Here is a 14,167-nt window from a genome sequence, read left to right on the forward strand (position 1 = left end):
TGATTAGATACCAAAAGAATCTTAAAACTGATGTCATCGTTCCATTCAAACTGGTCGAGAGGATTGAAGGTTCCAACGTTGTAGTGCACGTCTGTAGGGTATTGCTGCATGTTAAAAATTATATAAGTTAGATATTGACAAGCTGTACGTAATGCAATTTACATGAGAAGCAATATAATGTATTACATACCTGTTCATGCGAAGGGCTTGATTGTTTTTGCTTAGGGGTTAGTTGTTTCTTAGACCTTTTCTTGCCAACCAATTCTAGTGCACCATTTGTCCTCTGACGACTACAATCAGAGGTAGGTTTCCTTTTGATACTCCTGACTTGTTGAAAATGATGTTTACGCTTTGACGTTACTTCTTATGCAGGTTAGGGAAGCATGATTTTCACCTTCGTTGTTCGCTCTCATTTTCTTGGATTTGTTTTCATGAGCTGCAACAGATTGATGGTGAATTAACTGCACATTTTTAAACAATTCCCCTGACACTTTTTTCATGCATACATAGGCTTCTTCACTTTTCAATGTCAAATCTGCAACATGCATAAGTGACCTATATAGTTGTTGGTAACAAGAGGCTATATGGTTACTTCTTATCAATACCAGATGGATTAACATTATTTGTATCCAGAAGTTTAATATTTGCTTGTTTCGTCCATATTCATATTAAATATAACTCAGATATTTCTTATATCTTTTATTGAATAAGTGTCTTTAATGCATGACAATATAAAATACCTTTGAATTCATACATTTTGCACGTACATTCAATTATTTTGTTGTCAACATTATACGTAACATGTGCTTCTTGCCTTTTTAGATGCTTTTCGCCCTCCTATACAATATGATATTTGTGCATATTCTCGGATTGCATATGTTCTTCTATATTGTAGTTCATGACCTGTATAACCTCCTTCTTAATTTATTCAAATATAGTTAATGTATACAGATCTGCAGGTCACATCAATATTTTCATGCCTAAAGTTATATGACATATATTGAAGCATTTCACATCTTGTTCAAGCTCATTCTGTCTAAGATTGTCTATAAATAATTCATATTGTTACATGAAGCAAAATATTGTTAAACATGAATACAAGGTTTTCTTCAGTATGACATGATAGATTCAACTCTTTGTGTGCTTATCATACCTACACAAAAGTATTCTCTTCCATATGCCAATGCCCACTTCTCTTTATCTGCATATAAATTTTCTAACCACACACAGTCTTCAAGGTCATACATCTGAATCATTTCCTCCTAATCAGACATAAAGGTGACCTCGTCTACGCTCTCAAGTACACACCTTGTAAACTTTTTATCAAACCCTGTCTTTTGATTAAATATGTGTCGTATGTTCTTTGCTGCATTTTGAAAGATATGTCACAAACATAGGCGATGATGTGCATATGGCCATACATGAGACACTCAACCGCAATTACGTGATCACCATCTGTAAGTACAACTTCAGAGTACTTTTCATTCATTGCCTGTGTAAATACTCTGAACAACCACTCAAAGCTTTTCTTTGTCTGGTCATACAAAAAAGTGTCACCTAATATGCAATTCTATAAGTGATGGTTCACTCCGACAAACTGTGCAAATGGCCATTGTTCAGTATTAATCTTCACTGTCATATAAAAAAATAAGCACATCATTGAAACATTCATAATCTACTCTTGACTTTGAATCTGCCAAAAATATATTCACAACATATTCATATTCATCCAGTTGCATTGCACTAAAAAAATGAGGGTCATTGCTTGATTTCTTCTATAAGTAATCAACCAAACAACATATTTCTCTATTCTTCATGTTATCTGTCATCTTCCTTCTCAAGTGGTTTCTTATATCTATAGATGTGAATAATACATTCTCGCGACCACCATCTATGTGCATGCATAAATTGTATGTCTTCCTTGGTGCAATGTCGGTGCTATCAGCTATTTGAGCAATTGCAGTGTGTGCTTCAGTTACTTTACGATGTGAGTTTAACATAAGAGTCATAAATGAAGCTGCTAATTCATGGTTATGATCATTGATTAAAGTATGAACTATATATTTCTCATTCGAAAGTATTCTTAACACCATTCTCGTTGGACAACCACATCTTGAATCTGGCTTGCTCCCTGTTGGATTTCTACTTGACTTCTTCCAACTTTCCTTAAAACAAACATGTCTTTCTTATCACGATACCCTATGCATTTTTTGATCAAAAATACCTTCTAACGCTGAAGCTAAGTTTTAAGGCATAATCATTGTAAAATTTATATGCAGCTTCCTCATTATTAAACTGCATTTTTCTACGGGAACAGAGTCAAGTGTACTATCATGTACATTCTCAATGTTTGCACCTTTATCAAGTGTACTCTCATGATAGTCTACCTCATTTTTGAATTGCATTTCTTCTATTAAAACATTCAAGTCAAGAGTGAATCCAATGTCTGCACCATTCTTATCATGTGCATCATTAGTGCACATGTTCAATTCTCCAGGTGCGTCATTAGTACGTATGTTCACTTATCTGTAACTTTACAATGATTGAGATACATCATCTTCACTGCAACCAGATGATAAACTTACCATTGTCATAAACAAGATATCAATTTGTGTTAGACAACGCATGCATTTACTACGATTTACTCAAGATGCATATAACAACAGATACCGATTAATTAAGAAAGTCAAAGAAACAATTGAATGAATCACAGTATAAAAGCAACAACGATTTGTTATTTGCTTATACTATGCATCGAGTTGTTATTTACCATGCCAATAAAAGAAACGATTTATCGTATATGTGTGTTGACGATAGTGATTCACGTGACAACAATTTAATTATATCTACGACGTTGTGAAGCGATTTCAATAAAAATCACTAAATAAGCAGCAATTTGAATACGCAAATCGCCACCGCAAGCGCGCAACAATGTATTTCAGTACACATGTTTTAAAATCATACTATAAATATCTTACAAATCGACACTAGAAAACACATAATATCTTACAAATCGATATATATATATATATATATATATATATATATATATATCACATAATATATTATAAATCGATACGGCAATTCAACATAATAGCTTATAAATCGACACTACAAAACACATAATATCTTACAAATCGATATACATATTGCATAATATATTACAAATCGATACAGGAATTCAACATAATAGCTTATAAATCGATATTAACAAACAATACAATATCTCACAAATCGGTATTATTTTACTACAACCGCGATTTGCATTACATTGCATATACTGAGTGAATGAACGATACCAGATGATGTAGAGGCCCTTCCTCGCATCTGTAAATAAGCATTCTTGTCAATAGGTCTCAACGTCTTATAAATATCATTAATTTCCTAACCGTTAAAAAGACAACATCCACCTGCAATATAAAACAATGCCTTAATGACACTCATGATGACATACATTCTTCAACAATAGCATGATGACATGGAAAGGTACTCACGATGCCTTAATGAAACTTGTTGAAATGTTTGTACGTCATTGCTTTTTTCCATACTGCTTAACAAAAACGAAGAAGAAGAGAAGACTGTAAAAAGAGATGGCCAACAAATGCCCCTACAATGCCCACCAATGATCGAACCAATCGATCGATTTATAGTTATCTCCATAAGGTAGAAACAAACTCAAAAATGTTTTGTAACACAAGGCACGAATGAGAAGGCGGCAATGTATTATAATACAAGCTAAAACCAAGGCGGGAACCTGGACTCGAGACGACAACAAAGAATGCTACGATGACAACATACGATGATAACAGATGCTCCGACGACAACATACGATGGTAAATGGTGCATCGTGAAAGGGAGCTCCTGTTACAACAGATGGTGCATCGTCAAATGGTGATCTACTGGCAGCATATGAGTTTACTGCTTTTGGCAAAAACGAAACGTTTGAACTTTTTGAAAAGTTAAGATCAAAATTCTATTTTTTGAATAGAAGACATTTTTGTCCTTTTCTTAAACCAGCGTTTCATGACAAGAATGGCAAGAAAGGGTACTTAAGTCTTTGCAATGACACTGAACTCCGACCCTAAGTGATACCAACACACACGGAGATACGAGCTCCACATGCTTATATAGGTTCGAACCCCGAACTGTAGCAAACCTTGCCTCTTCCTCGGACAACACCCTCTAACTAAGTTATCACAACACCCTCTAACTAAGTTATCTTGACGGATTTGGGTACATTCTAATGGGTCATACCTGGCACGTCTAGATATCCCAAATTATCTTGGCGGATTTGGCCCTGGCAGGACTTACGCTTCTACGCCACACTGCAAATATCCCAAATTATCTCACTTTTTAATCTTTTTATCGAACGAAAAATCTGATCTCAAGTCTCGCAAAGTTTCAGTCCGTCCTTGACGAAAGAGTGGAGGGGTTTTCCGTAACTTCCTGTCTAGAAGTCGTCATCCCATACAAGACAGAGAGAGAGAGCGAGAGAGAGAGAGAGGCGTTACTTTCTCTCCTTTCCCCTTTCTCTCTCTCCATCGTTCTAACCAACCAAGAGGAAGTTTCTTTTCACCTCCTCTCTTCTCTCTTCAACATTCTTCAGAGCCGGGACGATCCGCTGTGGAGAATTCCTTTTCTCGCGAAGCAGCGACAGAGCCCGAGATTTTCCCGGTAAATTTCGTACGCATTTTCCGTTTCCTTCCGAGGTGATTGACGACGTCGTTGGTTTGGTCTTCTTCTCTCTCTTTCTTTTATCTTCTCATGGAGGAAAGCGGACAGCCCTGGAGTCCAGAGTCGTCCTTTCAGAGATTCTCGTCTCTCTTTCTGATGGAGGAATGCGAGGAACCCATAGGAAAACGGAAGCACCGAGAAACAGAAGCCTAGAAATCTTCTCTTCTTCGTTCTTTGGCGTCTTCGCCTTCCTCCCCTCCTTTTTTCCTTGGAAAATTCAGGGTTTAAGGAGTTGAAACCGAACGAGGGTTTCCCCTTCCTCTTCCTTCGGGAACTCTTAGGGCATTTTCGTCATTTTATTCCTCGTGATCAATTCTGGTCTCTGCTCGGCGCTCCTGGTGGAAAAAAAGATGCTGACCGTGAATTCTTGGAGCTGGAGTGAGCTTTTAATGACGAAAATACCCTTGTACGGAGGAATGATGTATTCACCGACTGTGGTGATGTCTTGGACGCCCGAGCGTCAGGGTGGTTACATTTTTTCATTAGGGGTGTTTGCGTAAAATCAGTGAAGGTTAAGTTAGACGAAATTATATTGACGTAAATACCCTTCTTCGGTCGAGTATTGGGGTACCTTTGTCATTTTAAGTTACTTGCGCTTCGTTTCCTGGGAGCGCGAAACGGGGAGAATTCCGGTGCTTCTTGGGCTGTTGAGTGGCATCTCGGTGTAGTTCTGCGTTGGTTAGGGGTATTTTCGTAAGATTTGAGTAAATTACCTAAGTACCCTTCCGTGGTAATGGATGGACTTGGACCTCCACTGTTGGATGTGGAGGGTTATTTTCGTAGTTTGCAGGGCTTTGCATCACTTTGGGTGCAAATGGATCGGGTTCAGTAGGATCCAACAACTTATTCTTGGATATGGATATAAGACAAGACCCTATTAAATCCAAACTATTTATACTTTCTAGATTCTATTTAGAAATGGCTCCACCAACCAAGAATGCCATGCATCACCACCAATAGAATCAAGGAAAGCTTCAATTCTCAATTCACAATTCTTACTATGTCCCAAAGTTGCCAGTCGAGGAAGCGGGAACGAAAAGCGATTCAAAAAGTGAAAGCGGGAAGCGAGACACTTTCAAAATTTTAAGAAACGGTAAGCGTAGGACAACTTAAAAGCGAATCACAAATCGTCTCGGAAGCAAGCTAGAAAGCGAACGGAAAGCGACCTAGGAAGTGAGGGGAAAAGCAAAAAAAGAGAAAAAAAAAGAAAAAAGAGAAAGGGAGAAACGAGCTTCCCATAAATGAGAAGTCGAAAGCGCGCTTTCTAATTTTTTTTGCGTTTCTCAACACATTTCAAAAGTACGACGTTTTGTGTTTCTGAAATGCGCTTTTCCACTTCCTATGATGCTTTTGGTAACTCGGCTATGCCTGAACTTGGTAAGTTTCTTTGGTGTTGAGTCGAAGTAAGCTGCAGAAAATTACAAGTTTGGGGAATCTGTTAAAGAAAAATGGTTTGAGAATTACCAGAACTAATGTTGTGAAAAGGGTTGAGCGAAGCGAGGCTCTCCACCAAAAACTGAAGCAAGGCGTAAGCCTCAAATTTTTTTGAAAACTAAAAAAAAAACTATAAAAATATCTAAAATTATAAATAAACAAATGCTTTATTGATGAAACATCAACTAATAAGAAATAAAAAATCTCAAATAAATACCAAAAAAATATAAGATTAACATGTAAAAGTAACATTAATGCAACAACTTGTTCTACATAAGTATCTAAGAAATAAAATATGAGCATTTATTCAATAAAAAATTAACATTAACAGTCAAATGCATATTAACATTAATGTCATCATTAGAAAATGCATATTGGCATTAACAATAAAATGTTAATATATTTGTCCAAAATTCTTCAAAATAAAAGTTTTAACATTCACAAGTGCAAATAAAATACCCCAAAAAACATATAAATGCCCATGAGCAGAAAGAGTAGGGAGAGAGAGTGAGAGAGAGATGCATGGAGAGGCTGAGAGACGTAGGGAGAGCAGAGAGACACACAAAGAGAGAGAGAAAGAGACACAAGGAGAGCAGGGAGAGACTGAGACACACAGGGAGAGCAGAGAGATGCAGGGAGTGACGCTGGGAGAGCAAAGAGACGCAGGGAGAGAGAGAGATGCATGCGTACTTTATTCTTCTTCTTTTTTGCCAGAGACGCAGGGAGACCGAGAGACGAGATCGGAACAGCAGGGAGGGAGATAGCCCGAAGTTCAGGCTATTTAGCCCCCAAATTGAGCCCCATTTGACTCATAAATGTGAGGCGCATGCCTCACAGCATATGAGGCGTACGTCTCAGGGCAAGTGTGCTTAAGGCTTGTGCCTCAAGGCAAAAAGGCCTTCACCTTGAGGCGAGGTGCGCTTTTTGCGCCATAAGGCGCATTTTTAGCAACACTGAACAAAACAAAATCAAAATGCATTGAATAGGTTTAGTAAAGAAACTACCAAGTAAAATGTCATAAAATTACAAGATCTTGCAATTCAACAATGTCATAGGTTTCAATATATCAAGATGATTGATTCAAAAAAGACATCACTAGTATGATTTGTGCTGATTGAATAAACTAGAGAGAAACTGGTGGCATGCTATGTTATAAAAGTATCCGAGTGTTTGATGGTTGACACTCTTATATAGTGTTGAATGTTTTACTGATACAGTCACCGAAACAATCCTCTTTATCAGAAATCGTTGGTCTCGGTCCCTCTTGTAAATTTTATTATAAATTTTGTTAAAGATGAGCTATTCATTTTTGCTTTTGGGACCATGATGGCACCAATTGTTTTTCTCAACATCAGGGTATTTTGGTCTTTTTGTCCTCCAGTTCACCGTGGCTCTCTCTGACGTGTTCGTTGCAATCTAGAGTTGTTTTTACTTTCCTTTCTTGTATATTGTAATCATATTTGTATTTCCATTGTTACCAATTGTGGAGAACTCAAGATTGTCACATTTTGGCTCTGAGAGCCTGGCTTGGTGGTGGTGGTGTTTCAGTTGGCCTCTTCAAGCAGAAATATTGGCTCATGAAAAGATGGTGGGTTCACCTATCTAAATTGAATCTTTCTTGTCATTGGGCACTTCATATTTGCCTTCTTCCTTTTGTTGCCGTCCATGTTTTTGCTGAATTATGAATTCTTGCTCGGGTTTTGTGAAGAAAATTGTGGACTATGAAGAGAGCATTTCATCTGAATCAGATGAAGATGACGTGGAAACACAAGCTTCTTCATTTTCCTGTGTGAGTTCTGGTTTTTGTGGTTCTGAAGTTGGTTGCCAGTCCAGTAAGGTGTGAGATTTATCAATACTGCTTTGCTCTTGCCTGCTTTCATTGTTATTGAAGCTGAGGTTTTTGGTACTCATTGAATTGACTGATTTTTGAGTTTCTTAGGCTCAAGGTTGCAAAGAAAATGGACGGAAAGATGATAGTGTCCCCAGTTCATTGTCGTCAGGGCTGAAATGCCATTTCTTGGATATGGGCTTCCCAGAGAATATGGTGGAAAGAGCCCTTAAGCAAAATGGTTGGGATTCGTGGTGGCTGTTCTAGATTTTGCTTAAACTACAACAGATACAGTCTTTCGAATTGAAAAATAATGACACTGGACTTTTTCTCCTCGGTATGCAGAAAATGGGGATGCTGATGCTGTACTGGAGACACTACTTGCTTACTCTGTAAGTGTGTTTTCCTTCTTCTCTTCCTCCTTATTTGGTTTCCATTTTTAGTTGATTCAAACCATGCTTCCAACGAGCTCTTGTGCACCTGCCTCAAAGGAGAAAACAGTTTTATTTGCCATTTGTTGCATGTAGTCTTTAATCTTTATCCTTGTTTTTGAACTTTTCTTAGGCTCAAGGTCGCGGAGAAAATGGTCAGAAAGATGATAGTGTTTCCAGTTCATCATCGTCGGGGCTGAAACGCCATTTCTTGTATATGGGCTTTGCAGAGAATATGGTGGAGAGAGCCCTTAAGCAAAATGGTTGGGATTCGTGATGGATGTTCTAGATTTTGCTTAAACTACAAGTCTACAACCGATACATTCTTTCGAATTGAAAAATAATGGCACTGGAATTTTTTCCCTTGGTATGCAGAAAATGGGGATGCTGATGCTGTACTGGAGACACTACTTGCTTACTCTGTAAGTGTGTTTTTCCTTCTTCTCTTCATCATCCTCATTTGTTTTCCATTTTTATTTTTCAAAGTTTCAAACCATGCTTCCAAGTTTCCAACAAGATCTTGTGCATCTGCCTCAAAGGACAAAACAGTTTTATTTGCCATTTGTTGCATGTAGTCTTTATCCTTGTTTTCTAACTTTTTTTTATTACTGAAACCTGTACTCACAAAATTGTGTCGTACAATAATCTTGATGTGGGTCTTTCTTCAAAGAATTTAAGAAAAAGTGGAAAATGTTGGAAAGTCTAAATAGTAAAATCTCCACATTTTCAACTTATCATCGAATTTGCTTGCTTCTTCATGTTACTATCTATCACCATATTTGGAGATCTTTCATCTACAAAGAAATCTTTTAAAGTTATTACAAATTTAAAAGACAATAATGCCATAACTGTGATTGGGTTGTAGTCCTATCATCTTATCTGTATCTTAGCAATGAGTTTTTGTTAGTAGCTATATGTGAACTTGTTATTTCACTCATTGCTCTCATAAAGGACAAGTGGAAAACATATGCATTGATAGACAATTCAAGAGAATGGGATTTTTCACATCTTTTTTGGCTTATGGAAAGAAAATTCTTAATGATCATGGTATTTATTGTATCTGTAGGCTCTTGATGGCTCTTCTCTTCATGTTTATTCTCCTCATGATCCATGGAGTGCTGACAGTGAACAAAGTGATGTTGAAGGTGATGCTGGAAATAAGGTAAATATTACATGATAAATGGATTTACAAGAAGAATTTGAAGCAGTCCTTTGTGTTGTGGCACAAATTTCAGACGATAAATTTTAAGCTGTTAACATGAATTGGTTTTTGTATCCAAATCTTCTGAGATGCATAGTATATATTGAATGTTGAAATGAGTGTGAAGTTTTCTTACACGCAGGCTTGATAACTAAGAACAGAAATGGCTAGGTTTCTGTTCTAGTATAGATATTCTCTAGTCTCAATGAGGCTAACTTTGGTGGATTCAGAACTCAAGAGTACATTCTAAAGGCCAATTTTATGAATATAATAAGCCTCACGATTGCAGATCCATAACATTTGCTCTAGCTTATTTTAATGATGTGTCTTCTGGGCTAGTTTAGCAGACAGTCTAGTTTTGTAGATGAAGACACTGCTAATGCACAACTGTGCCATGAGTTGTCACATTATTAGCACCCATTTAAGAACCCAATATCCTTTCTCTTGCTGATTTCATTAGTACCACACTTGAAGTTTGTGCAACTTTTCTTGAGGACCATACTATCTGGAATGATTAAAGTTAAGCATGATGGGAGATCAAGATTCTTGGTCTTCCAGTGGAATATCAGCCATATCCTTTGTGATCATTGATAAAATTGTGCAACACTGGGTTCTGGATTTTGTACTGAGATGGCAGATTATGCAATTAATAATTTTTAGGCTATTATAATACTGAAAAGATAACAAAGAATAACATTCATTCTAGGCCACAATGGTAGAATACTTCTCATATTTTTAATGCTGCAGAAACATATCTAAGCTATTAATTGTACAACCAGGTCATATTTCCTGATGCCGGACTACATAATAATATGCTGCTAATGTGCATCACATTGATTTTTACAGCAAAGAGTAATCTAGTAAATTTATGACAATGCAAACTTTTTTAAAGTATTTGTTGCATTTACAAATCACATTGTTATCTTGTGAATTGCTAAGTTATCCTTGCTGGTCAGTTAGTGGCCTTAATGCTCAACTTCACATTGTCCCTTGTTTTCTTCCTTGGATAATGGTAGTAATGGGAATTGTTCTGTATTTTTTTATAATTTAACAACTTTACTGCCCCCAATTGTTTTGGGATGAAGGCGTAGTTGTTGTTAACAACTTTACTGCCCTTTCATTACATCTTTGTGAAAACTTATTCATTCCCTTATCTTTGTATAATTTTTGGTTTTAAATCCTGCAATTTACAAAAGCTATAATATCTTAAGATTTTGCCTTGTCAGGATATGGTCAAGACCTATGCATCATGCATGCATACATAGTTTTACATCCTGAAGGACTTTCATGGTAATCAGTAGGTGTTTAGAAAGAAGATTGTGAAGATATTGCATAGGAGTTAATAAGTAACAGTTATAAATATACTAAGAAGTAACAATTATGTGTATACTATGTAGTGCTTTGGCCCATAGCGGTTGTTGATTATTGCTGTATTAGGGGGATAAGGAATACCTGAGGGATATGTATGAGCTAGTAGTGAACCACGGTCAGATTTAGGTCTCATATATTATGCATTAAGCTCCAAGTAGAGTGAGTAGGAGAACACACACAGCTCCATGTAGAGTGAACAGGAGAACACGCACACACACGTGTAGAGAGAGAGAGAGAGAGAGAGAGAGAGAGAGAGAGAGAGAGAGAGAGAGAGAGAGAGAGAGTTCTGATTTTCAATATTCCAGGCTAAAATTTTGCAAATCAGACCCCACAGACATGTTCAACATGATTCATTTGCTAGAAATTGACTGTTGGATTGTGTTTTCTCAATGAAAAAATACAATTTTATGAGCTTCAACTTTATGAAAATTCTAAGCCTTGGTTTTTTGCCTTTTAAGAACCTGTTCACGTCATAATCAGATGATTTAAAACCTAAATCCTACTAAACAAATCATGTAGGTTACATATATAAGGAACTGAAAAATGAAATGGATGAAACTTTGGAGATTTGCTTTTCAAACTTGCTTTCTCATGATCTTGTTCACCTTTCTACTTCTGGCTGCTTAATATTTGATGTTTTCATTGCTGGGCTAAGTCCATGCTTCGATTTCAGTCACCCGCACAATCTGCTTGTGTTGACATTGAGTGCTTTTGAATTTTGAATATGGAAGGGTGTCTTTAATTTTAGCTGCTATGATGCATCAGGGATCTGCAGATGATATATGTGATCTGGAAAATGCATATGCCACTGATGGGAAAAGGTTTCTTTTGATGGATATGGGCTTCCCCACAGAAGAGATTACTCTGGCAATTGATAGATGTGGTGTGTATGAAATTTAATGTTTCTTGTTATAGTTCTATTTTCATATTACTGGTTTTTGTTTTCCTCGTCTATTTAAAGTATTTTGTCTTAGATGATGATAATTTGTATTACTACATCAGGAAAAGAATTATATGTAAATTAAATATGTACCTCTTTGTATAGACAATTCATGAAGAGTAATATTTGTTGAGATGCTCTGCCAAAGGAACTTTTTGAAGGATGCTCTTAGGTTGAGGTTGATGGTATTCTTTAAGCCATTTGCTTTCTACTTGTGATGTAATGACCCCAATCCATACCCTTTGAAAATGCGGAATATTTTTTTTTCAATGCGGAAACCTTTCCAGAGATCCGGGGTCCTCACAGTTTCAATTTTCATTGGATAGCCCAACTACCACAAACGAAGTTGCAATCTTCATCCATAAGAACCAACTAAAACTCTTTTATTAATGAACCAATAAGAGTCTCATACATAACTCAAAAGTGAAGTAACAACTGCAGAAAGTAAAAAGAACTAAAAGAAGCAAAAATAGAGTCACTCTGTCCCCTACTGAAACTGACAAGCGCAAGTATGACTCTCATCCATCCACAGTAGCCAGTTCAACCTCACTGTTCACCATGGCCTGTGAAAAACCAACAAAGTATGGTGTTAAAACCGAAATTCTGAGCACAACTACTTCTAAAGAAACCAGGTGAGACAAAGAACATGGATAAGATTTCATGCAATGATTTGAGTGAGTACATATATAAAATTTGCAGCATTCAAATATCCATACCTACCAACAATTACATATGCTCACCAGTCAAGAACAATAAAGCAGTACCATATATCAAGAACTAAATAACCAAACCTTGCAGCATGATTTCAATAAGTAAATCCTATACTACCACCAATTCATGTCATGATATAGAGAATGATTCAAACATGCATGATCTAATTCATAACAGGAAAATGCATGATTTCTTCTGTTATCTTCCATTTAAGTTCCATCTTTCCATATGCATGCCCTATTAAATGCACACAACTTTAAGTTCCTCTTTTTAATTACCGTTGCCCGCGGATACACCAAACGGGTACAATCCTCGAGGTCAAGTAGGTTCCTAGGGCAACTTAACACACAATTTGTATTTTATTACTGGGTTCCAACTTAACCCTCGACCGAATCACCTTCGGAACATTAGACCTCCACATCTAATGTCGGGCACACAAGGGACACCTCACGCCCACATGTGTCACTTCCTTGGTACCAAACAAACTCACAGTTGTGACCAACACACTACTCCCGTGTAAAGTGGCGGACTCTCCCTAAAACCGTGACCAGGAGAAAGAACCTCAATATCGGGTTCAGGGGACCAAATTACAACACACGGAGTTTTTGTATCCTCACAGTTTCCCCAAGACCGGATATCTAAGATTTTCATACTCCAGATGAGATATCCCAGAATGTATATTACACTGTTCTTATTCATTATATTTTTATTAAAGTTAATTCTTTAAGTTTGCAACACCATATGCAAAAGTAAAGTGAAAACCCGCATCCTCCCTTGCGGGGACCCATTCGGGACTCCAGCCTGTATAAACCACTAGAACAGTGTAGTAATGTGCCAAACCATCTTATGTGGTTCAAGTGATGCAATTAAAAACATATGAGAAAGAAAACCAAACCCACGGCTCTCCAGGCCGGTGATGGTCCATTTAGGCCATCGATGCACCACATAATAAAACCAAATTAGTGTTTTATTCGTAACACTAGGCCAAAGTGCCAAAAGCATGTGCACTCATGCAATCATGATCCAGCTATATGCATGTCGTTTATTAAACAGATGCATTTTCTCTATGTGTGTGTCACCTACATCACATACGGATATTAATCAAAGTATGTCTTCTTTGAGTGTGTGAGTGCACAATTCAAGTATTCTTACCCAAGAAGAATTATCAATAACTGGATTATGCTCACATTCATGAGTACCATAATCATAACAATAACAGTTACATAACCTTCTTAGAAATAACATTCCAACCTGTTCTTAACACATATATAAGTGTATGTAGGTTCCAAGATTTCCCTTTATTCATATCAAAACTTACACAGTATTTATTAAGGTGTATAACCTAATTCATAACAGTCAAGTGAAAGCATAAACCTCCATGACAATTGTTTCCATACAATGCAATACACAAGCTTTTAAATAACACATGGACTCTAGACAAAAATATAACGTTCAGCTAGAGACGACAAAGCAAGATACATTATATATAAAATTTCAGTTTTATGTGTCCACCCTCC

The 14,167-nt window shown here is 36.9% G+C and overlaps 1 protein-coding gene across 1 annotated transcript in view; it reads left to right on the forward strand.

Moving 5' to 3' along the window:
* Window positions 1–4,496: 4,496 nt before the first annotated feature.
* Window positions 4,497–14,167, forward strand: part of LOC149827101 (DNA (cytosine-5)-methyltransferase DRM2-like) — a 39,569-nt gene continuing 29,898 nt past the window's right edge. The window contains exons 1-9 of the mRNA XM_090019177.1: window positions 4,497–4,674; window positions 7,666–7,756; window positions 7,877–8,005; window positions 8,108–8,237; window positions 8,342–8,388; window positions 8,561–8,690; window positions 8,803–8,849; window positions 9,494–9,589; window positions 11,765–11,882. Coding sequence (XP_089875303.1) covers window positions 7,754–7,756; window positions 7,877–8,005; window positions 8,108–8,237; window positions 8,342–8,388; window positions 8,561–8,690; window positions 8,803–8,849; window positions 9,494–9,589; window positions 11,765–11,882 — 700 coding nt within the window. The 5' untranslated portion in view covers window positions 4,497–4,674; window positions 7,666–7,753. The remainder of the gene's footprint in view (window positions 4,675–7,665; window positions 7,757–7,876; window positions 8,006–8,107; window positions 8,238–8,341; window positions 8,389–8,560; window positions 8,691–8,802; window positions 8,850–9,493; window positions 9,590–11,764; window positions 11,883–14,167) is intronic.

Source organism: Nuphar pumila, chromosome 10 (genome assembly GCF_984573655.1).
Source record: "Nuphar pumila chromosome 10, dmNupPumi1.hap1.1, whole genome shotgun sequence".
Taxonomy (NCBI): domain Eukaryota; kingdom Viridiplantae; phylum Streptophyta; class Magnoliopsida; order Nymphaeales; family Nymphaeaceae; genus Nuphar; species Nuphar pumila.